The 24,069-nt window shown below is 37.3% G+C and overlaps 2 protein-coding genes across 5 annotated transcripts in view; both read right to left on the reverse strand.

Moving 5' to 3' along the window:
- Positions 1–3,339: 3,339 nt before the first annotated feature.
- Positions 3,340–8,043, reverse strand: RNF7 (ring finger protein 7). Of its 3 annotated transcripts, none has more exons than XM_062499051.1 (3): positions 7,866–8,043; positions 4,946–4,993; positions 3,340–3,485 (listed from the first exon to the last, which is right to left on the reverse strand). In XM_062499051.1, the coding sequence occupies exons 1-3, from the start codon at positions 8,034–8,036 to the stop codon at positions 3,429–3,431; spliced, it is 276 nt and encodes a 91-aa protein (XP_062355035.1). In that variant the 5' UTR covers positions 8,037–8,043; the 3' UTR covers positions 3,340–3,428. The 3 variants fall into 3 exon arrangements, with proteins under 3 accessions (XP_062355035.1, XP_062355033.1, XP_062355034.1); XM_062499049.1 differs by having other exon boundaries at positions 7,859–8,043; XM_062499050.1 differs by lacking the exon at positions 4,946–4,993 and having other exon boundaries at positions 7,859–8,043.
- Positions 8,044–13,185: 5,142 nt separating this feature from the next.
- Positions 13,186–24,069, reverse strand: part of RASA2 (RAS p21 protein activator 2) — a 46,288-nt gene continuing 35,404 nt past the window's right edge. The window contains exons 15-24 of one of the 2 annotated variants that reach the window (XM_062499173.1): positions 23,193–23,299; positions 21,907–21,993; positions 21,736–21,813; positions 21,189–21,262; positions 19,886–19,992; positions 19,538–19,620; positions 18,457–18,665; positions 17,623–17,726; positions 16,870–17,059; positions 13,186–16,037 (exon numbers count right to left, since the gene is read on the reverse strand). In XM_062499173.1, coding sequence (XP_062355157.1) covers positions 16,007–16,037; positions 16,870–17,059; positions 17,623–17,726; positions 18,457–18,665; positions 19,538–19,620; positions 19,886–19,992; positions 21,189–21,262; positions 21,736–21,813; positions 21,907–21,993; positions 23,193–23,299 — 1,070 coding nt within the window. In that variant the 3' untranslated portion in view covers positions 13,186–16,006. Of the gene's footprint in view, positions 16,038–16,869; positions 17,060–17,622; positions 17,727–18,456; positions 18,666–19,537; positions 19,621–19,879; positions 19,993–21,188; positions 21,263–21,735; positions 21,814–21,906; positions 21,994–23,192; positions 23,300–24,069 lie in introns of both variants that reach the window. The other variant, XM_062499174.1, reaches the window with a different exon arrangement.

A 24,069-nucleotide genomic window follows, 5' to 3' on the forward strand; every position in this document is an offset into this window, starting at 1 on the left:
TTCTTCTGAGGGGTCAGGTGATTGGGTTGTTAAAATTTTACTTAAATACAGGGAAGGTACTATGAGAACAAGATAAGAAGTAACACTGGGGTCAAGTTGTGCCCTTGAGGTCAAGGTCAAGTTTCTTTTTCCTTATTTCACAATTTTAGGGCAAGCTGAAGAGCTGAATCACAAAAACTAAACATCAAGAGTAACAACAGGCACCTTTCAGACTCCTTATAGTAAGTGTTAAGCCCTTCTTGGCTGCTTTTTGCCACTCTACAACCATGCAGCATTTTGTTTTTACATGCTTAATTCTGTCCACATTGAATCCATTTGACATAAAACTCAGCCTTACACTCTACAAAATTCCCTCGGAGGTGTGTTTATCAGGAGTGATGGAGAAGGCCATACACTGCAAACTGCTGTGTGTGCATGAGAACAGGGGGAGTTGTAAGGCAGACACCTGAAAGGCAGCAAGTTCTGCCAGGTGAGAGCAGGAACAGGGCAGGAGAAGGTTACATAAAGGGCTCAGCAGAGCAGCCAGCAGTGTGGACAACACTGCAAAAAGCAAAAGGGAGAAATGGGGAATTCTGCTGGTGGCTGTCCTGGAAATGGGGCCTACAGCAACACATTCCTATAATACAATGGGCAGAGAAAAGCATGAAAGGAGGTAATAAAGCTTTGCTTTCAGCTTTTTTTTTCTAATGAAACTTTTAATTTCCTAAAATTCAGTAGGGTCTTTTTTGTGTTTGGCCAGAATATCCACCACAGCTCAAAGAGCAGCAGGACAAATGGCTGGTAGCTGGGGCCCCAAGGCTGAACTCAAGCTTACACCACAGCTATTGGTATATTCATGCTTAAACAAATCAAGAAAATACCTAATGTTTATGGCACCCGCATAAGATAGACACATTTACAGCTCTAGAGACCATTCAACTCAATTAATTAGAATCTTTCTGTTTCTATGGAACCTAAATTTTCTCTAAAATAACATAATTCCATGAAAAACAAAATCAAACAATATGATCATTCGACATACACTCATTACTCCAGTCACTTTTGAGATCTGCTTGCTGACTTACCCAGATCTGCTCAGTGTTTATTAAACACTGGAGTAAAGTACATCAGCATTAATCTATTAGGTGATAATGGCTATTAAAGGTAGTGTTACCTGCTCATAAAACAGTACATTTTTTGAGAAGCAAAAATTATTTATTTTGCATGTACAAGAGGTGAACAATTACAGAACTGAACACAGGGATGTACTAACAAACATGCTAATCAAGCATATCAGGGTATGATTTGGAGAAGTTCTCCGGTGTATACTCATGGAACTTAGGGACTTAGGCTAATATCTAAATCACAGAGAAAATATGCAGGACTTAAAATTCATTGCCTTATCTTCTAGATGCACCTCAATTACTGCTCAACAAGACACTTATAATATGCAAACAGACAAAAGTATCAGCTGCTTTGATTTCAACACTAAATTTTCCTAATACCTCATTTGTGTCAACACCCCTTTGAGCTGACACTTTGGAAAAACTCTCCCACAACTGTAATTCTTAGCTACTCTTGCCATGCACATGACATGAGCTAAAAGCAGGTTTTGGTACTTTCCATATTCACCTATAAACCAAAGAAAAATTAAGAAAGTCCTCTGATGGGACTAGATGGTGTTACCAAAGGTCACAAGATGGAGCCTGGGACCAAATGTGGACAGAGAAAACAGGTGGTACGTAAGATACAGTTTGACTGTGACAGCTAAAATTTATTTTCACATCTATTCACATTTCTTTTTTTTGCAAAAATTCTGGGAATACTTTTACACAAACAGAAATACTCCACAACAATGTAAATGCTATAGGCACTTCATTACTACTGTTAACATATTTTACATTTGTTTTCAGTTTTAAGACAGCATCTTTTCAGACATCATCTGGTATAGTAACAACTGATGTGATACAGTGTAACAGTGACTCAGGATTTTTTTAATCTCAGTGTGTAATTAAACAAAAGCTACATTTAAAAACCAAAACATCTTAAAATAAAGATTACAATATTAAACAAAACAACAGAAACTCTGCAATATGCTTGATGACACAAAGATTGGAACTATTTTATACAGTGAAGACACACCTCTTTAAATGTACTTAGATTGAAATACATCTACTGAGAAACACATTAAAAATAAAAGATGATAATTTTGAAGTAAACAATGCATATTATATTACTTCAATTTCATCAATGTTGATGACCCATTTACTTAAGCCTGAATTTGTTACAGATTTAAAGCAATAATTCTACCTCTCCATTACATACATTTTTAAAATCCCACATCCTATGTTCAGATTCATAGTAATTTGGATATTTAGAGAAAAGACATAGTTAGAGGCAAGCACTTAAACAGCTGTCAGGAAAAAAAATCAAAGATTACCTACTCAGGATTTCCACAAAAATGAAAAAAATGCTTCCAAAACACTAGGACCAATAAAAAGAAAGAAATTTATATTGACTGAATTTTTGTGAAATCACAGTTTACCATTTTCCCTAGATTTGATTAGTGCCTCCTTTCCTTGGGTTATTTAAATTATCACTTTTGTTTGCTTCCTATATTAATCAGCTAACCAACAAGATTGTCTACACCTCTAGTTAACTGATACCAAATACATGTCTTTGTAGCAAAAATTTTTGGAATAAAAATACATGTCTCCATGATCACCAACAGAAATAGAATAAAAAAATATTAATGTGGTTAAATTTTAATGTTATGGTTGTAGGAATCATATATAGAACATGACAGAGCAACAGACTTAGATATACAACAAAATGGAAGTCATAAAGAATACCTAATTTAGAAATGTTTAATACAGTGTGATGGAAAAAGCACCCAGCAAATGTTTTACACACTGTTCATTTTAGATTAAAACCCAGAATAGTTTCTTTAAAAACATACTGACTGTGTTTTTGCATACAATAGTACTTAGGAAATATTTTCTCCATCCTGACAGTAAACTATGCAGTGTATCAAACCAGGTAAGGTGACCCTTGCAATTTAATTCATTTATCAATGGTAAAAGATTAAATGCTCTGTGTTTAGGGTATAATCTGCACCACTAGATTTCTGTGCTCTGACACAGACAACACTTTAATCATAGCAGATACATTTATTGATGTAGTGTCTCCTGTTTCAATTGTGGAACCCTTGCAGTGAGCCTCACCAGGACTGCACCTTGCGCAGCCGGGGCACCAAACCCACTCTGGTCCTGGAGCAGATAAACCAAGAAAGTCATGTCCTGATGGACACGTTCTGTTCTGCACGAGCATAGGGCATAACACACACACCATTCCAACAAGTGCAACAGAAAGAAACACTTCCAGTTTTTATTTGCCTATTCTCTGGACTACCCAGTCCTGCTGGCAGAGGGGACAGCGATTATTCTGTTTCACCCACAAGGACATGCAGCAATTGTGGAAGGAATGATTGCATTCTCCCCAAACCACTGAAAGAGAAGAAAGAACATGTTCCAGTCACACTCAGCTGTTCAATCAACACCTACAGCAACGTTCAAACTATCACTCTCAAGTATTTATAACCACTGGGAACTTTTAGAGACGAAACAGGTCATCACTGATTTATCCACTGAGAACAGAATATTATGATCATTCTGATGATAGTCAGTTCCATCATCAAGCTTTTTACTTACTTCCAAATATTAAAAAAAGAAATGCATATATTCTCACCTTCTTGTGTAAAGTGACAGGGTTTTGTGACTGTATAAACACATTTAGCAGTTCTGCCCAGGAAATAAGTGCAACTATTAAAGTTTTTCCATTTATCATCCCCAGTACCAAAATGAAGCCAATACACTACTTACTCACTATCACAGTGGAGCATATCACCACATTCTCATATGAAATGCAGTTTGAACTGAAATGTATGACAGCAAGGAGGCACACATGACACAGCACAGAGTCTTAAAATGGGACTTTACACCAGGAGTTCGTTATTCACAGGCTACAGTTGTTCCAACACTACAAAAATTGTTACCTGTTATGCATTTACTCCTAAATGATATTTTAAAATGTAGTTACTTTTCTCCTTATTAGCTCACATTTTCCTCACAGGAACACAAGGGTACCAATCAAAGGAGTGCTGTAAATTACACTTTTTCCTCTCTATCTTAAATAGGATACTTAGCAAGCCTATTAAGATATCTAGAACAGGAAACCCTATTCCCATTAAAACAATAATCAAAAACCCCCAGTGGGTTTTTTTGAGACAATACATTCCAAAATACAAAGCTCAACAGCACGGAAAAGTTTATCACTGTTTCAAAATATGTCATAAAGGTTTAAAACTCTTTGAGATAGTTTTCACTATTTCCAATTTAAACAGTCACAATTAAGACTTTCTTTTGCATATATTGGCACTGAAAACATGATTATGTTAAAACTTAAGTGATTCCACTTTTGAAAATGAAAAGTGAACAACCAAGACATTGCCTCCATTATCTCTGAATTACAAGTGGGAAAAATATCCCTTTCTAACTCAGACACACATTTATTTCAGAATAGAGGATTTTTTATTTGTACTACTATTGTGTTTTCTGGCATGTACCTCTGAAGAAAAAAGTAGTTTTTTCCTACCCACTTCAACAATGTACATTATGATCTCAAATATGCTCACGACAAAAGAAACCTACACCTCTTAGCTGTGTATGTGTTGAGAGGAAATTGGAAACTGTTTTGTTTTACAGCACAGCTGACATGAAAACTGATTTTTTTTAGTGCTCAAAAATAAAGCATGAAGTATTACTAGTGTAAAAAGGCGATACAATGTAGAACAGAACACCGGTTTACTTTTGAGCATTAATAAAATCAGTATTCCCTTCAAACTTTAAAATGCACCATACTGAGAGAAGCTTCAATTGAAAAACAAGCGAATGAAGTCACTACATACCAACACAATCTTCTTGTTTGTTTTCAGCTTGACATCTAAGACAGGCATCTGAAAGTAAACAAGAACAAACTCAATCTGATTCTCAGGATTCCATCTTAAGAATAGGTTTGTAAGAGGAAAATATAAACTTTAATACAAATTTACAGAGGTAAAAATCTCAGGTTTTGATGTCTAGCTCAGCCTTCTAACATTAAATAGCCCCCTTAAATTCTAAAACTATGCAAATGACAATTAAATATATATCTGAAAGAGATCAGATGGACTCTGAACCCTCCAGCATGTTTTGTTTATTTTCCATTGCTTTGGTATTTTCATAACTTTTGCTGAAAAAAGCCTTCTCCATTTTGTAGATATAAAAGCCCACAGATTTGTGCCAAGGCACTCAGGCATATTAAGACCAAAGCAAGCACAAAGCCAAACCCTAATTACAGGACTTTGTTTTTCAGATGTCAGCATTTCCTTTTAAGGAAGTCATTCACAATTTTGATTTTTTTTAGGCTGCACATCTCTCACAACTCCCACCACCTATTACTTTTTATAGTAGCTTCCCTTAACAAGTACCTGCATCTAATTTTCACAGGAGTCACGTGCACACAAATATAGTGGTACATTTGATAATACATGTTAATAAATACAGAACAATATCTAATAAAAAATATTGATCATCCATATGCACTCCAGTCTGTGGCTTTAGGATTGGATGGCAGGTCCAAGACTCGGTAAGATACAAGAGTGACAGCTTCCAGGCTTCCCACTGTGCCACACAACATAGGGAAAAAACACCTTTGCTGCTCCTTTGCCCCAGCATGGGCTGCCACAGACACGTGCACAAATCATGCAGGAAGTGTTCAACCACTGTGGGAGCAAATACATCTTCATCTCCTCCAAAGAAAAGGAACTAGTTTAAATAAGTGTCCTGCAGGTTGGATCTGGTTTACATGTCACTTGTTGGACCATATTCTCCCAGAAAACAAAACCATAATGTGCTACAGGAATTCAGATTTGAGTGTTTTTGCTGTCTCTGGCTAGGGCCAGTACTTCTATTTTAAGACTGATCTGCCCAGACATTCCTCCTTTTCCCAGGTAATAGAGAACAAAGAGGAGAGAACTCTAAAACAGCTGCCCTTTCCTCACTGAGACAAAAGCAAAACTTTCCAGTTGTTTGTTCCTATAATTCATATTTCAACAGCAGTTAAGAGCCAAGGTGCTGGGAAGATTCGGCTTCAATTTGTATTGTGATGTGTGGGAGCCCACTGATCTGGGGTCACAGCAGAAAGTCACAACAAGTCAGCTGTCCTATGGAGCCCCAGAGCTGCAGTTTCAGACAGAAGCAGCACCAAGAGCCAAGGACAGAAATCACTGAAGTACCCTGTCCCCATTCCTACATCACAACCCCAAGGGGGTCAGTCTGAAAGACTAAGGACAACAAAGCCAGTCCAGCTGCGATTCTGGGCTCCCCAGCTAACACCTGCATTTTTGCCTCTTTCCCTTGGTGCATCTAAGACCACGTTGGTTCAAGGAGTTAAACCAGTAGAAAATGAAGCCAGCAAACACCTCCTTCCCTGCAAAAGACAAACAAGCTAACTTTCAACAAGTGCCAGTCTCACTCTGGCACCGCCTCCCACCTAAGGTTACCGCAGTGGCTCTACAGGAGCCGGACCCCTCTGGCAGGGTCAACGCGAAATTGCTAAACCCAAGTCAGTAATGATCAAGTTTCGCATTCTAACAATGTGGTTTGTTCCCAAAAAACGGTTACTAGATTTATATATTTTTTTTCTGATTAAAAATACTCCCTTGGTCTAGGTATGAAAAAATAAGACTTTTTTTAACTTTTGTAACAGCTCTGGGTAAGATTTTTGTTAAGACGTTTTTATAGTGTCCTGTAACAGGCCAGCTACAATGGGGACAAATACATTTTTAAAATTATAGTTTACACGGCAAATGAAGCCAATTTCATATTTCCAGAGTGGTCTCTGTTTACCATAAAAAAAGCAAATCATCTTCAAAACACGCTTATGTAAAAGATTGATCTCCCACCATTCCAGTCTGCGATGCATTTTTTTCCTCTAGTACGCCCTTTTGCCTCCTCTGTTTCACAGAAGGTTCCCAGCAAAAACATTTATGAGAAATGACAGAATTACATATTTTGTCTCATTTCTGTCTGAGAGGACAGTTCTATCTAGGACGAATCAGCCCAGTACTAAAAACTGGATATGCACAAACAGTAAAGGAGGAACTTAAACCATTTTTGAAGAACCAAGATAAATATCCTATTTAACAAAGGTGTCAAACAGTAATATGCGTCAACAATGACGGTGCTTTCAAAGGGTCTCTAGATTTCAAAACCAAGTAAATTAACCCCTTACTCAACAGAATTCTCAGTATATTAATGTGTGTAAAATTAATCACGCTCGTGAAGCAGTGTCAGACACCCTGGTTTAACAGATGTGAAAAATGAATTTACATGTACATCCGTAACTGCTTCGTAAAAAAAATCCCGAACAAAAACCCTTAACAAAACCCACCCCAAAAAGGCAGCCCCCGCACGCAGCACTCGGTTCAGCTCGGCTGTAAGTCAGTGCTTGGGGATTTGCCCGCAGACGAGCACCAGCCCTCAGGACGAAGGCGGCACCGCACGGGACGGGGCCGGTGACCGAGCAGCCCGGAGGGGCGCGGCCCGGCCGGGCGGGGGGCACTCGCCGTCCGCCGGGGCCGCGCGTGGGCCCAGCCCCCACGGGGCCCTCCTCGTCTCCTCCTCCTCCGGGAAGGCGCGGAGGAGGAAGCGGAGGCGGGAGGGATCAGCCCCCCCCTTCTCCCGGAAACCGCGTCTCTGCCCTGCGCCCGCCGTGCCCAGGGCGGCGGGCACGGCCCCGGGCCCGGCTCCGCGGCCGCGGCGGCCCGGCCGGCGCTTACCCATGACCTGCACGCGGCAAATGGCGCAGGTGTCGCACTCCACGTCCCAGCTCCACATGGCCACCGCATTCCACTTCTTCAGCGAGAACATCTTGTCGGGTGCGCCCGCCTTGGAGCCCGCGGAGCCCGGCAGCGAGTGGGGGGCTCCGGGCTCGTCCCCGTCCTCCACATCGGCCATGGCGGAGGGGCGGGGACGCGGCGGCCGCGCGGGCGGCAGCGCCACCCTCCGGCGGCGGCAGCAGCAGCGCAGCTCCGCCCGCGGCGCGGGGAGCGCCGGGCCCGGCGGCGGCTGCAGGGCCCCGCGGGGGGAGCGGGCCTTCCTGCCGCAGGGAAGGCGGGTACAGAGCTTTAAGGCACTTGCTACCCTTCGGCGGGACACCGAGCGCCTGCCGAGGTGGCAGTGCTTGTGAAGGACGTTTTCCTTGTCCGCAGAGTCCATGTGAACCCATCACAACTTCACCGGGGGCCTGGGCTGCCGTGGGTATGGGGAGACCGCCCAATCTAACCCTCATCGCATTTCCTAAAACTGCTAACGGAATAAGCGGAACGCTTGAGCAGTGGTGTGCACCTTGGCGATAAAGTAAAAAACCAGCCGGTATTAAAGAGTTTTGTATATTACTCAACCATCGATTCGGAAGCACAGTAAACACTATTAACATGTGATTAAGGTCTTTTAGCTTGGCCGATTCACACTTCTCTCAATCCACACTGTTCGATTTCCTTTGCCAGCTCCACTCTTTCATCATTCTTTTCTGTCCATTTTAAAAACCATCGTTTCAGTACTGAATTTGAATTACTGGGACTACATGTAACCCAGAAAGTTTTAAATAAAAATTGCTTTTTGTAAAAGCTCAAAAAGAAAATTTATGTATACTCTTCCTTTGATAATATATTGCATTTTATGTCCTTTACATGCATTTTTAAAATTTGAATGCATCTGTTCCTAAAGTTAAAAAAAAAATAAATCTGACCTTTAAGTACATTTAATTTCTGCTATGTAAAATGTCAACTACCTCTAAATAGAAATTTTTAAAAACCCCCAACAAATCCTGTTTGAGTTTCGGGGTTTTTAAATGTATACAATTTGCCTTGTATCCCTCACAGATGCAAGTCTTCTTCAGTGCGAAGAGCAAACCATGACAGAGATGATAATTGTGGTTGAGTGCTGTCAAACCATCACATATGATGCCAAGTCAAATATAAACCCCACTTAGATTAGCAGTGAGAGTAGAGCAAATATGATACACCTTTGACTCTGTCTTGAAGGTCTCTTCCAACCTAGTGATCCTGCGAATACTATTTTTATTAAAAACAAATCTTTTACAAAAATGCCAGGTTTATGATAATGCAAAGAACAGTTATGTAAGTATGTGTTTATCTTGGCCAACTGATCCACGTGCTGGACTGTATTATCCCACTTACTGTTTGTTCTGTCAATAAATTAACATATATCAAAACACTTAAGGACTGTGACAATTTATGTGCCAAAGAAAACCACTTAAGCATACTTCTCTTCCAAAACTATTTCTTAAACTCTGGTTATCTGTGTCTCTCTGTGCCAGTTTCCCAACAGGAATATGCTGCACGGGTCTATTTATGGCCAGTAGGGCTGGGACTTGGCTACAGTGGGGCTGCAAGGAAGACAGCACAGGGAACAGCGCTGTATGAGCTCACCACCTCCTGTGACAAACCCACCTGCAGCAGCTCCTAAGGGTTTACTGAAGCTGCCAGATGCAGTTGCCAACATGGAAAACAGATTCCAGTGCTGATAGGAAGAGTTTCTGTGAAACAGAAGCATGTAGCAGACATCCAGAAATATAAAATCACAACAGGAATTAGGGAAACAATGTATTTGTGGAATAAACTGCATGTTTTTGCACTGGGAGGATCTTGCTGGATGGGAAGAAATCACAAATATACTGCTGCACAGCATAGCAAAGGGATCCTGATACTCCTATAAATGTATGTGACTGGGCATGAACTGCATAAAAGTCCAGGAATGAGCTCAAAGAGAAGCAGCAGTAACTTCAATTCTTAAATGCATCGTGCTTTATTCTTCAAGTGAAATGAATGAACTTTCATGTAATGCACAGAAGGGAAATCCTTACAGAAATTATTAAAAAAAAACCCAACAAAACAAACCCTTAATGACTTCTGCATACATAGGAACCTCTTCACTTTAATGGAAAACCTGGTGTCATAAAGAGACTAAAGAGATCCTGATTTTGCTGAGCTGCTTTAATCAAGTCTAAACCCTTGGAACTTCTCCATTCTTCACACAACACGCTGGCTCATCCATGTCTCCTTCTGCATCAGAGACTAAAAAGCCAAAGACACAAAGACCCCTGACTGCTTTATGAAATTCTGTACTGTATTTTTGTTTGCTAATTGTTTCACTGTGGAGTAAAACTCAGTTATTACTACTACCCCTGAACAGTGCTGATTTTCAGGTTAGATGTCTATCTCATATCCATTTTTTAATTTAGAAAACCTGTGAAGATAAAATTTTGCCTATTTTAATTGTAGTTAGCTGTTTGAGAATGGAACTGCATTCTGAGTTGAAAACTGGAAACCAAATTATATTGTTCTGTTGTTGTGTGGGGGCACAGGCCCCACCCATTTTGAAACATGGACACTTCCTATAAATTCGAGGGGTAGCACAGTCTGTCATTAATTTCAACATCTCTAGTATCAACATCTGCCTAGTATCAGGCTAGACCCCAAAAGCCACTCTTAGCAAATCCAGCCCTCCAATCCACACCAGACCTCTCCTCCTCAAAAAAAAAAAAAAACCAAAACCCTAAAAACCCTCCAAAAAATAAAAACACTAGGAAAAAAAGCTATATAACTTGGCTATAGAAACTTCCTTACTCACATATTTAAATAACTAGAAGGTGTTGGCACAGGTAAACTTCATCTTCTCATTATTCACACTCGCAGATGTTATATCCTCTGTACCATGTTACAACACTTGTTTTTTTTTTACCTTGACTTACTTTTCTATTTTTAATTTTTGGCCAAGGCAGTGACAAAAAGATGCATTTAGAATTCAAGTATATATAAAAATGATAATAAAATAACAAACCCATGTAAACGTCACACCATGACAGAATGGAAGAATTCAGCTAGAATATAAATGAACTACTCAGGAGGGAGCTAGATGAATTATTTTGTTTCTCACAGAAATCATTGTTTGTTTTGTGTTTCAAAAAGTTCTATCTTCCCTCTTGGACTTTGCAAATTTGCATTGCTACACAAAGCAGAGTGCCTTATGCTACCCAGTGTGGAAAGAAGAGACCGAATTGTAGGGACTCCCCCTTGTTTCATTAAGTACTTTAAAGGTCCGTGCACTTGATTCTCAAAGGGGAGTTTCCTTCTTCCTAGTTCTGTCTCTGTTCCCTGCTTTTTCCAGGTTTGTTCCAGTATCCTGCAGCAGGGACCCTCTGGAGCGCTGCCTGTGCTGCTCCGGGAGGGAAGGGCTGCTGCCTGCCTCGGGAGCCTTCTGCTGCTCACGTACACACAGCAGCCTCTCTCCCTGCTGCTGGACACGCTGGAGTTTGCCACCATAAAGAACAGGGTATCTGGGATCTTTTGAGAAATCAGAGAGACCAGGTAAGAGACTTTGAAGTCTCCTTCAGGCAAGTCTTGCGTTCAAGTTACACAGTAGGTTTACTTTGGCTGTTCTGTGATCCTGTCAGCTTTTCTCCCCTGTGTGTGTGAGGAATGACCAAATATAAAAGATGAAAGTGGGGGAACAAAATCACAACCCCTTAAAGCAAACTAAACTGTTTGGATCCATAAAGTTTCTAAAATCAGTATAATTATTTACATCCTCTTTTTGGTGAAACTGTTAACTAGACTTCATGGCATTTTCAATAGTAATTATGCTAAAATATTGATGGACTCAAACATTAAAAATCTTGATCATACAAGATTTTCTATGGAAAAATGTATTAAACAAGAATTTTGTTATTTCCCATAAACATTTATTAACATAAAGAATATCTTAAAAGCATTTCAGCAAGGTCGTATATTTGCTTTTTTTAAAAAAAAAATACTCAAAATATTCTTACCAAGAATACCCCATTCTTAATTTCTGTACCTAATTAAATGCTTACAAAGCACATGCCTTTCCTGAACACTGTAGCCACTGGATCTTTTAAAATCTTAATTCTGATTGTAAGGCAACCAATTATCGACATTTTTGTCCCTGATTTAGGTACACAAAATGCCTTGTGAAGTAATTTAGCTGAATTACAAGCTATATTCCCAATTCTTACAGCTCTACTCTTCAACTCTGAAATCAGAGTATTTTTTAAAACATTGTTTATTATGATGAGTCCCAGGAATACACAAAGTATTTAAGCAGCAGTCTCATCACAGCTGGACACAGTAACACTGATATACTCTCTTTACTGCTATTAAAGAATTTCTGGTTTATTTAATGTGCATAAATCACATAAACTTTAGCTAAATATGCCTCTGTAAGTATTTGTAAGAACTTCAAGTAAATTGCATGCAATTGTCCACTCTAAGTTGATTGTTACTGGGATCTTATTGGCCTGATTTGGATTTCATGTGCATGCTCTTTTCAACACAATATGGGATCTGTCCTTATCACATGTGAGTAAATGCTGCAATCTTTGTCATACAGATGACCAGGAATTAAAGATAGTATCTTTTAAGGAATTTATCATACATTTATTTATAGAATCATTTAGATTAGAAAAGACCTTTAAGATCATCAAGCTCAACTGTTAACCCAACACTGCCACGTCTACTGCTAAACTATGTCCTTGAGTGGCACATCTACAGATCTGAAATGGGAATGCCCTTTTGGTGTCATGGGTTAGAGAAAACTCAGGGTACTGGAATGATTAGAGAAGGCAGCATATTAGCCAAGGGAAAAAAAGGATCACTCTGCTATAATCATTACAGAATATGTACAATTCTTTTTTCTCATGTTCACAAAAAAATTTCCTCCTGTACTTCCAACTTCATATTTATATTCTTTTGCTTTCTAATCTCTGCAAATGAATGTAGTGACCACTCATACTGGGCCTTAATACATCTTACCTTAGATTAATCAAAATTAATTCCAAAATGGTTGGAAGGTTTGCACTGTAACTCCTGACAGAAGCTTCCATGCCAGAAACAAAGGACAACATGTCAGTTCTCTGCAGAAGGAAACAAAACACCTCAGGGCATTAAAAAGTGCTTGTACAAAACTTCCTTATAAAAAATGCTCATAAACACAAGAGGGGAGAGTGGGTGGCAGAAAAGTGCACAGATTACATAAAAAACAGAAAAGAAAGCAGACTGAGAAAAGGAAACATTTTTCCATATGCAATATATTTTGAATAGTTCTGACAAATTCTACAGCCTGTACTTATACACAGTAACAGAACACAAAACAGAAACAAGAAAAAATGAATCACCTAACCCTAACAACATAGTTCCAGCTATCTTTAAACTCAGACTAATTATTAGAAACTTTTTAAACACTGTCGAATTCCTAAGGCTTCTCTGCATGCTCTTACACTAAATGATGAAGCAGCACTTCTCTCCCCACCCACCAATTTAGAATGCAACAATGCTGCAGATGTCACATCCCCCAGGTTCATTTTGGTGGGTTCTGCCCCTGCCATCAGTTAGGTTTCTCTCTTTATACCCAGGTCCTGTATGTAATCCCCATTCATTCAGGTAAATGCTAACATTTTAAACAGCCAGGCCTCACAGTAAACACACAGCTTATCTCAGGTTTGTTGTAATTTATTTCTGAGTTATTCTCAAACAATGTTACAAAACATTTTAATGTCTTGATAAGAAAATAAAATTTAAATAAAAATACATTCAACAATACATCATAACATTAAAATTTTTACAATCCTAACAGAACTAATTACTGAATAACATCACTTTCCTAGACTAATCAAAATGAAGGCAACTTTTATTATTAATCATCCTACTTGTACCTAATTAAATTCTAGAACATCTACTGCACTTTAAAACATTATAAAATGAGAAATCAAATCTTAATGGTCACAAATATTCATGGCCTTCTGGGTTTTTTTCTCAATATTCCAGTACCAAAGCAAAAAAAAAAAAAAAAAAAAAAGAAAAAAAAAAGAAAAAAGTGCACATTATAAAACCCCAACATTGCAAGAGTGTACTACTCAATTTTTTCATAAACTTGACTTTGAAAACAACAGAAAATGGCTGTTTGGAAGAGGGTTTGCCACATTGTTAACTCATATACAACCGAACCTAATTCTGACACTCAACCACATTCCACTTTGTTTAATGGCAGCTTTTGATTAATGGCAATTAATCTTTGCCCATACCTTGGCAAAACATATTCATAGGCATTGCTGTATTCTCCCTCAGTTTTAAACGCTGGCAAATAAAAGTCCTGTTGAACACATCAAATGTGTAAAAAAGGAAAAGGCAAAACCAGCTGAGGTGATTAAATGATTGTGATATTGCAGATCCTAAGACCGAATCCCAGATATTCTAAAATATCTTGGTATCAAAACAAACTCATTTTAACATGTTACCTTCCTTCCAAAGAGATTTCAATCCTGTCTTGCCACCTTGCTTCCATCATAGAAAGCCTTCTTAGAAGAGTATAATAAACGTGTGGTAATTTCAACAGCTTACTCCTTCAAGCATTGTGGATTTCTATTCTAAGTTACATTCCTAATTAATTTGGCCAAATTGTGATTGGAAAATCCCCCCTAAAAAAAAAGAAAAAGCAAAACCAGAACTAAAAAAACACCCAGCAAAACAACAAAAGACCCCACAGAAAAGGCTTTAAAAATAAAAGTACCACATACAACTTTTATTAAAAATAATATTCCAAGGAGTACCACTGTATTTAATACTGATGAAGCAAAGTTGCCACAGTAATACCTTTGCTTCTTCCTGGTTATATACATATACTTTTTCTCAGCAGAAAACTAACATCTCAGATGAAGTGAGCATCAATTAATCTTACTGAAGTCAGGAATGCCAGTTTAAAATTGTGTTAAGTGGCAAATACGAATCCACATAACTAAAGATACAAAAATATTCACTGAAGCATTGCTTAAAGACAAAACAATGTTGATCATTCAACTGATCATAACAAGCAGATACTACAAAGTATCTAAAAATAATCTGGGATAGTCCAGATATCTAAAGTGCTTTGAGTGATTATAATAGAGATTATTTATTAGATTTGTAGTCAAAAGTTGAGCTGGACGTAGTTATTACTTTTTATAAAAACAAAAAAATTAAATCATACATGGGATGATGTTAATTGACCAGTACTTAACCACAGTCTGTTCACACTTAAATTTTTCTATCTGTAGGCAAACCTATTTAACAAGAATGTTACTACCCTGCATTTCTTTTTAGATTAATAAAAAACATGTACCTTAAAAAATGCTAAAGAAAATAGATAGTGGTCTAATGTCACTCCATATATTACTCCAAATGTAAACAAGAGGTACAACGTAAGTTCCCTGATTTCTTCTTTAGTACTTAATAACACAACTAACACTGGTGTCTGCTGTCCAGATTATTTGCAGCATACTACATGGTTCTATAGAACTTCAACTGTAGATAAATCAAGTCTTGACAACACCTAATACAAGGAAAAAAAATAAGTAAAATGTATTGAATGTGAAGCTTCAGATCTTTTCCACATTGTAAGATCTTGGGATTTCTATTTTGAGATCTGTATCAGCAGGGCAGGCACTCATGGTAAACTCATGCAAGTTTGCAGTGTATGTACTGAGATTTAATCCAACCAACAAATGCAGTGTGGATTTTCTTCCATGAAAAAGCTTATTTGTCTAGAAAGTTCTTTCCAATAAGACAACAATGGCAAAACAACATTTAGATTTATTCACATCTGTTACTTCAAGAACCTGGAACGTCAAGTTCTTCAGCAGAATGAGAATAAACCTTAAAGACCAGATTTCTAAGAAGGTATTTTTCTATTAAATATTAAATAGATTGTCAACACAACTAGCATTTATGTTCATTCTTAAATACTTTGCAAAAATGCATATAATGAATTAAAAAAAGAAAACAAACAAAAACCAAAACACTCTAGAACATTTCCAGTTTCTTTTTTCATCCAAGTGGGACAGTTTGGTTTGGTTAGGAAACTTTTCCAACAATTGGGTTTTCTCTGCAAAAAACCAAAATATTATGTGTAAATACTTTTAAGATAACATGTGCTTTTTAGTTCTCATCGTACAATTTTAATTTATCAAGCAAAAAAACCCCAGTTTTTACCATTAATTGTGAATCTTAGTAATTTGCAAAAACCTCATTTACTTTCACCTCTAAATCACAGTAAAGTTTTCTAAACAACTCGGGTCAAAAACTAACCTATGCAAACCAAATCAGGGTTTGAGCTTTTCTTTGTTTCCTGATGAATCAATCCTTATTGATGCCAAGAAGAAATCTAAAAACTTGCTAGTGGTGTGTCAGAGGCATGAGCCAGGACTGAGGAGAATTAAAGAATGTTCTCTGGAACAACAATGTACTCCAAAGAACAGAGGACTTTACCTTCACAAGAAATAGTATTTATCATCAAGTATGGCAAGCGAAATACAGACAGTAATTATACTACCTGAAAGATATGTTTCTCCAGTAAAATTCTGACAGTTTCACATAATTCTATACTTCAATTATTACCAAAATTTTGAAAGAGAATATATTAGAAGCTAGGCATACTGTTACAGATAAATTTTGTGTGCAATTCAAATGTAAAGTTGAAAGGAAACAGAAGAGTCACTGCACCCACTTACAGAAATCTCAACAGGAACAGATGAATCTGCACCAGACTGGTAAAAAGCTGCACTACTACAAATGATGTACCTTATTTTCTCCATGTCTGTGTTGTCTAACTCTACCTTTACCTTCATTATCTCCACCCCAACAAGTCTGGCTCGTCCCATGATTTATTTTTTTCAAAATACACATTTATCAATGTCCAAGTTACATAAGCTACTTACTCACTACCATATTTGGCACTAGAGGATCTCTTCTTCTGGTATTTTTCATGTGATTCATTCAGCTTTTCCACTATATCTATTATCTGTTGGAGTGTATGAAAAGTGGCTACAGAATCTTCAATGGTGAAGTTTGAATAATCATCTGGTTCTTTCCGAGGACCTTGATAGACTGCTATACTTCCACAAGCCTCTACAAAAACAACCACAACCATCCCATTTAGAATTCCAACAACTAAAAACGAATCTATGCAAATGGTAACTCCAAAATTCTGAAATGTAAAGTTACTCTGGCTTATACATAAAATGGATTAATATAAAAGCAGGAGGCAGTATCAACTAAATGTATTTACAATTCTGTATCTTTTTCTGTTAGCTGTGTTCAGCATCTTGAGTATCCAGCTCTCTGCACATTAAGAGAAGTTCAGTGGTTTCCTGCAGCAAAACCATGCCTAACATAGTCAGGAAAGGGACAGCAAAGGCAGAAAAGCCATCACCTACAGTTGCAGTCTCTGTTTAAACTATTAAAAATATTACATATATGGAAATTCAATTAGAACAATGCCTGATACCTATTGGAAAGAAATGCCTGAAGAACATCAGACACCAGGGCACTGAAGATAAAAATTCAATCGCTTTCTCTACTTTCTGTTATTTTCAGGTGAATTGTTAAATTCAGTTTTCAAAATTATGTTCTTAACCTAGAGAATTAGAACTGAATATCAGTGTAATTAATCTTAATTATCATTTAAGTACCTTCCAACTTCTGTAGTTTAGACCTGTTGATAGTGAAAAGTGAGTAAATTCTTTCTGTCTCTCTGTCTCCATCAATCTCAATTTGAGTATCAGCAGGAACATCTCTAAAAGGTGAACAGAGATACAGGTAATCAATACCAGTAATTCTTGAAAGCAAGTAAAAACTGATTCTTTTTCAATATACATAGCCTTTTAATATGTTTAGCACTCATAGACAGCTTCACAAAACTTAGTATGTAGTTTATATAACCTACCCAGTTAAATTTTTTTTAAATAAATCACAGCATTTGTTTTCAGAAATCAACAGCTTCTAAAAAGACACTAAAACATTTTGAGATGTTATTAATTTTTCTGACATACCTACAAAACCCAAATGATTTGTCAGAATCTACATCCAAGATTATTTAGCTGACTTTCTTAGGGCACTCCTTTAAAATATGTGAAGTTCAAATAAAATAGCGATTGTATAAAACAAGAAAAAGTCATTAAGGAGGGTAGGTTTCCAGGCTGAACCTTCTGCAGCAATTGTTTCATACAGATGATCTTGGCGTGTCATATTTCTGCATTCAACCTAGCATCTGAATTAAATCTATTAGTCTGCATGAAGAAATCTGAGCCATTGGGTATTTGTGATTCCCGTGCTGAGCTGGCACACAAAGTAATAGAGAAATCCAGCACTTGGTGCCTTAGCACTGTGGCCGTTTTTGTGGCATCACTTGCTGAACTGGACAGGGAAGGCCTCGCTTCCTTGTTGCCAAGCCGCAGCGACTCCCGCGCTCCCTGGCACCCTGGCCCTGGCCCTGGCCACGTTCGCTCCCCGGGGCAGGGACTCACGCCGTGCAGCGAGCGCAGCCCTCGGTGCTCTCTATGGTGGCCTTGCAGCAGAGCCAGTTCCCGTTCAGGAAAGCAGAGGGGTGGTAAAAGCTCAGCCTCTTCTGGTTGCACCTCGTTACCCGGCAAAGAGCCTCTATCCACTCACTGGCTTCTACACAGTTATTTGCTTGGATATACAGTGGCTTTTCCCCATGAAGTACTTGAAACATCTGTAGAAGATACACATCATTCTGCTAAGTAAAAAATTCCTGTTACTGAGCAACTTCAAATATGTCAAAACATATTTCAGTACTCGGGCAATTCCACAAACTCAAATCAAGTCAGAAAGTGAGACAAGGGAGAACAGCAGACTTTTCACCTCTTTCAATTACACAGAGGAAAAAAGCCCCACCAGATCAGCTCCCTGTGTTCTGTCCACACTACTTCCTCATCTAAGAAGAAGCCCTTATAAATTACAACAGGATACATCTTCTGTCCTCTTGATCCCCATATCTTTAGGTGTAACCCCAGATTTCACAAAGCATGACCTTCATGCTTCATATCCTGACAGGAACAGAAGATTCACAGAAGTCTCTCCTTTAGCCATCACTGGCCTTAGTGACAGCAGTTCTTTTATCAGTGCCTCAGATGTTTGGATTGACGTAAGAACAGAAATAACCAATGTGTTCAGGGCCAGAATAAGGCTGTGAGCACAGACAACTGTCTCAGCTGATGAAGGGCTTGCAAGAAGTTCTCACCAAAAGGAATAAGTACAAGTTTGGCAATAATACATTTCCAGTAATACATAATATAATTTCAAGTGCTTTGCAGTAAGGTAGCGTAGTTTTAACCTTCATTCCAGAAATTTGGAAAGGGGGGCAAAGTTAAAATCAGTCAGAAAACAGTGCAGATAGCCAAATTTCCAGGTTAATTTCCATGTTCAGAGTACTTGGAGATACTGCATACAGCTTGTTATCCTGATCCATAAAAGACTTTTTGCTGAAGTATTTAGCAATGGGGTTTCATTAACTCTGTTAGCTAATTACAATCTTTTATTTAAAGAACATATCAAGAATTACATATAAACTATCTTTTGACCCACATTTTTCTTGTTGAAGGAGCTCTCATCAAGTTTCTCCACTGCAAGGATGTTTTTGATTGGAATAGTGAAAATTGGTTCTTTATCTGTAAAAAAGCAGTAAACAGAGAAGTGAAGCAATCTTTAAGAACAGTTTTATCATCTCAGGACACTGACACTGCAGTTCATGCTCTAAAAATATGCATTTTTATTACTGAAAAAAAAAGGCTTGAATCAGACAGAAGGCAAAAGTAACTAAAATCATAGGTATTTTAGGAAAAGAAAAAAATTACACACTTTTAAAAGCAGAAAAAAGCTACAAACAATTAAACAATGCTGAAAAATAAAAATAATTGTAAAATAAACCTTTACCTTGCTGTTTGTGGTATGTGAATTCTCTGCTTGTTAGACAGAACCATCGCTTCTTGAAATTCTTTTTACCAATCCGAGTCCTTCCCTGAGCTCTTTTGTACATTTCTCTGTAAAGACAGAATCAAATTAAATGCAACCATTAGTCTTCAAAACCATTTACTGAGATAAGAAATTATTGTTCATCATGCAGCCATATAAAAATCCACTTCACTGTACATTGAAAAAAACCTACTACTTGTTCACAACAGATGCCCAAGATTACTTCCCAATATGGTGCTTGTGTACAGGGTTCCAAAAACAGGAAAGGAGCTTGAAAAGCACACAGTCTAGACTGGTGCTTGAAGCAGTAAATCTGGAGGGGATACATAATTTATTCAGATCAAGAACTGCAAACTTTCACAAAAGGGAATAAGGTGTGTCTACAAGATCCTCTTTCCTGACACTTTCTCCATGTGATTGCACTTGGCCTTACCTGGATCAGAAACTGAATTATCAATGAAATGACACTGGACATGGCTCAATAGCAAGGGCAGACAAACTTCATTTAGAACACTTTAAGTGTACTCACTGCTAACTCTTTTGTTTTGAACAACACCCATCAATTTATAACTATAACCAAGTGCTATCTACTATGATTTCCTCCTTCATTTCTAGTCAGTATCCTAGTAAGAGATGCCTCTTCCTTGTTTGAAATTCGGATGCCTGTTTCACAGAAATACCTTTACTTCTTATAAAACTGCTTCTCAAATAAATTACAGTATTTTTTCCCCATGAACGTTGTTTAAATCAACCTCAAGCAAAAAAAGAAAAAAAGAAAAAGCTCATTTCTTAGGAAGAGTGACTTTCACTTCAATCTACATAACAGCATTCTATCACTAAATATTAAATACTTTAATTACAGGGTGGTTTTCTATCTAACTTTAACAGCAGAACATTTAGCTGGCTAGGCTTATAAAGGAGGTAGAATAATTTTAGGTTAATAATGTTCTTTTAAAATACACTTTCACAGTCCTCAAAAACCATCACAGAGCACACACACTGAACTGTGACAGTAAAGCAGACAGTCTTCAATAGGTTTTCAGCTGCTTTTAATTACTTTTTAAAGTATTTAAAAGATGAGTTATGGAAGTTTGCAGCTGTTCTTTTAAACTAATTCTACACTCTAAGAAGTGTCTAAATTACAAATACAGTAATTTCTACAGTATATCAGACATTTTAATAAGCATCAATCTGAATCTGGCATTAATGGAAGAAGACTGAAGTCAATTCTGTTATGGACAATATAAATTCAAAATGTATTTACCCTTCTTTTAGATGTACTGGTTCGCTCACACCACTGGGCTCTTTACTCTCAGTAGAGGAAACATCATCCAGGAACTTCAGGAAAAAAAACACAGGGAATATAAACATACAATATTCAGAAACACAAAAACCCCAAAAACTATTCTGAAAATAAAAATGTACATTTTCTCCTTGAACAGAACAATTATTTTATGCAACAAATGATAACATATGGTAGGGCCTTGGAATAATATAACAAGGGATGTGCAGAAGTCACACAAGCTTTCTCTAAAGAGTTCCTAAACAGCAGAGCCAATAAAATCTCTTTCAAAAGCTGTACACTTTACTTCTTAAACTAAATTAGGTTAATTCACTATGTGTAACTCTTGTGCATTTGACTGCATTGGTTTTGCTATGTTGTTTTTTGATTTGGGGGTTTTATTATGTCTGAAACAGACCACAACTTTTCTTTCTCTCTAGTAGAAAACCAAACACCAACACAACCTTTTAATAATGAAGACTGATCAGATATACACCAACAATAAAAAAAGAATACAGTTGAAAGGTACCTTTTTAACAGATTCAGTAAATTTTTCTTCTTGAAATGTTTTGAAAAACTCACACATAAATGTCTCCTTGAAACTTGACTGAAAGTAAAAGTATATTGACATAAATAAACTTTCATATGAACTTTCAATAAACACAATATTTTAAATGAGAAGGAATTTTAATAGCCTTACAAGTTTGGTTTTGGTCAAACTTCCCCAGCTCCCCAAAGTCTGGATGGCTTTTGATATAAGAGTTAATGTTCTAGAAGTCTGTGTATCCTAAAACAACGAAACAAAATTTAGAAGTCATATTTTTTTCACAGTTCCAGGTAAAACTGCTTTAAAAATTAAAATGTTAAAAAAGTTACTATATTACACAATATAGTACATTTGGTATATCAACATTCCTTATATTTGCCCCAAAAGAAAAAAATGCATATGAAATATTATATAGTTTATTAGCTACTGCATAATGTTTCATGTTTTAGTCACTACCACTAGAATTTAATATTAGTGCTAGGGAAATATTTTACCTATAAAACATCTGAAACCCTCGAATCCTGTAATCCTTATTACACATCTAACAAACTTCTTTAACAATAAACATAATGAACTACTGCTGGACAAATACACGAGTTTTCATAATAAAATGAAATTTAAAACTTTGTCTTTAATACTTTTACTTTATTTTTTTGCTACCTCACTGATGGCATTCTAATACAGAATTATAAACACAAAGGTTGCCTTGCTGTTCCCTTTTAGATGTTTAACTCTCAAGTGGTAAAATTCTGTAGTTTTTTTACTTGAAAAACTGGATAATGTCAAAGAAATGAATTTGAGTACGTTTATCTTTTTCTTTTGAAGACACAACACACCTAAGCAGATAAAATAAGGTAATAATGATAACCTCTGGAACAGCAGACTTCATATATTTTCTGTATTTAATGTGAAAAATAATACAGGTTTTTTAATCTTGATGTTCCTGCCTTTGACTTTTTTTTGTAATGTGTATCTACTTGACAAATGAAAAAAATGGAAAATTTGTCAACCCAAATTGCAATTAGTGGAGTCCAGGATAAATACACCAACCAATTACTGGATAATGCTACAACCTTTGCCAAAGACCCAAATGGCTATAAATGTCTGGATGTTTAACTTCCTTAGTGGAAAGAACCAAGGCAGTTTAGGGTTATACCTGAAAGGACTCTCAGTCATGTTGCTATTTGACACAAGAAGCACAATGTCAAAAAAAGCACAGCATAGTTAATACTGAAAGCTCTTCTACATCATTTGAGAACACCCCATAAGGACTGAAGTATCTGATGCTTAAAGAATTGCAAATATCTTATTTCCTTTGGAAACTGAACCTAGAGACATTTAGCCATCTGATTTCCCAGTGACTGAAAGTAACTTATGCCTTCCCACACCAACAGATCTGACAGTATGAATAAAACAGAACAAAGCTTCACATGACTTACTGGATGATGAGGTCGTAAATGAAAAGTATGAGGTGAGACTACGGCTACAGCAAAGAAACGAAGAAACACAAAGCTGCTCACTGCAGAATACTGTACATGAGGGTCATCTGCAGAGAAAAACCATGAAATGTAACATGCACTGAGCTTAACAGGAAATCATGAAGACAGTTAACATAAAAATCCTTAAGAAGATAACATCAGAGGAGACATTTGTATTTTAAAATAGAATAGAAAAATCAATGAAGTGCATGAAATGAGAAAGGTGGTCATGGTAAGAAATATCCTCCTTGTAGTGGAGTGTTTATTGCTTATTTATCTGAAAAGAAGTTCTATTCCCATACAGCTGGCTCATCAGTCTCCACTGGGAGGAAGGATGAGATGATTGCAAGCCTTTACATACACAGTTGACTAGGTCTGGCTGGATGCTGCACCCAGAGATAAAATGCTGCACCAGCTGCCTCTAAACTCTGGATTTATTCACCTGGAAAGCTACTCACTGACAACTCAAATACATTAATGCTGCATGACAAACACAGTCAACATATAGGAACAAATAAAATTGCAATTCTGAGTTGCATCATAAACCCATGCTGTTATATAATTTTGATGCTGTAAATGAGAGTTTTCTCCTTAAATATTTTGGGTACATTTACTTTTATACTGGGAAATACATGCTTGCTATAGTGACCACTTCAATCTGATCTAGTAAGTCAGCCTTTCTGAAAGGACTGTCTAAACTAGAGCAATTTATGGCTCAGTTTCAGTGATAGACATGAATCAGAGAAATGTTCCACATTATGAGGTGCATATACTTCACCTGTAGCTTACTACAGGATTTTTCAGATTTTATTTGACTAAACTATGAGTATTTCAGACT

Source organism: Cinclus cinclus, chromosome 10 (assembly GCF_963662255.1).
Source record: "Cinclus cinclus chromosome 10, bCinCin1.1, whole genome shotgun sequence".
NCBI classification, from domain to species: domain Eukaryota; kingdom Metazoa; phylum Chordata; class Aves; order Passeriformes; family Cinclidae; genus Cinclus; species Cinclus cinclus.

Bases quoted from the DNA above. Each gene is read 5' to 3' on its own strand.
- RNF7 (XM_062499049.1), bottom strand. From the start codon at position 8,036: ATGGCCGATGTGGAGGACGGGGACGAGCCCGGAGCCCCCCACTCGCTG. The intron at 4,994-7,858 runs GTAAGCGCCGGC...GTTTACTTTCAG, and splicing joins TTGCCGCGTGCAGGTCATGG to ATGCCTGTCTTAGATGTCAA. The intron at 3,486-4,945 runs GTATGTAGTGAC...CTTCTCTTTCAG, and splicing joins CAAACAAGAAGATTGTGTTG to TGGTTTGGGGAGAATGCAAT.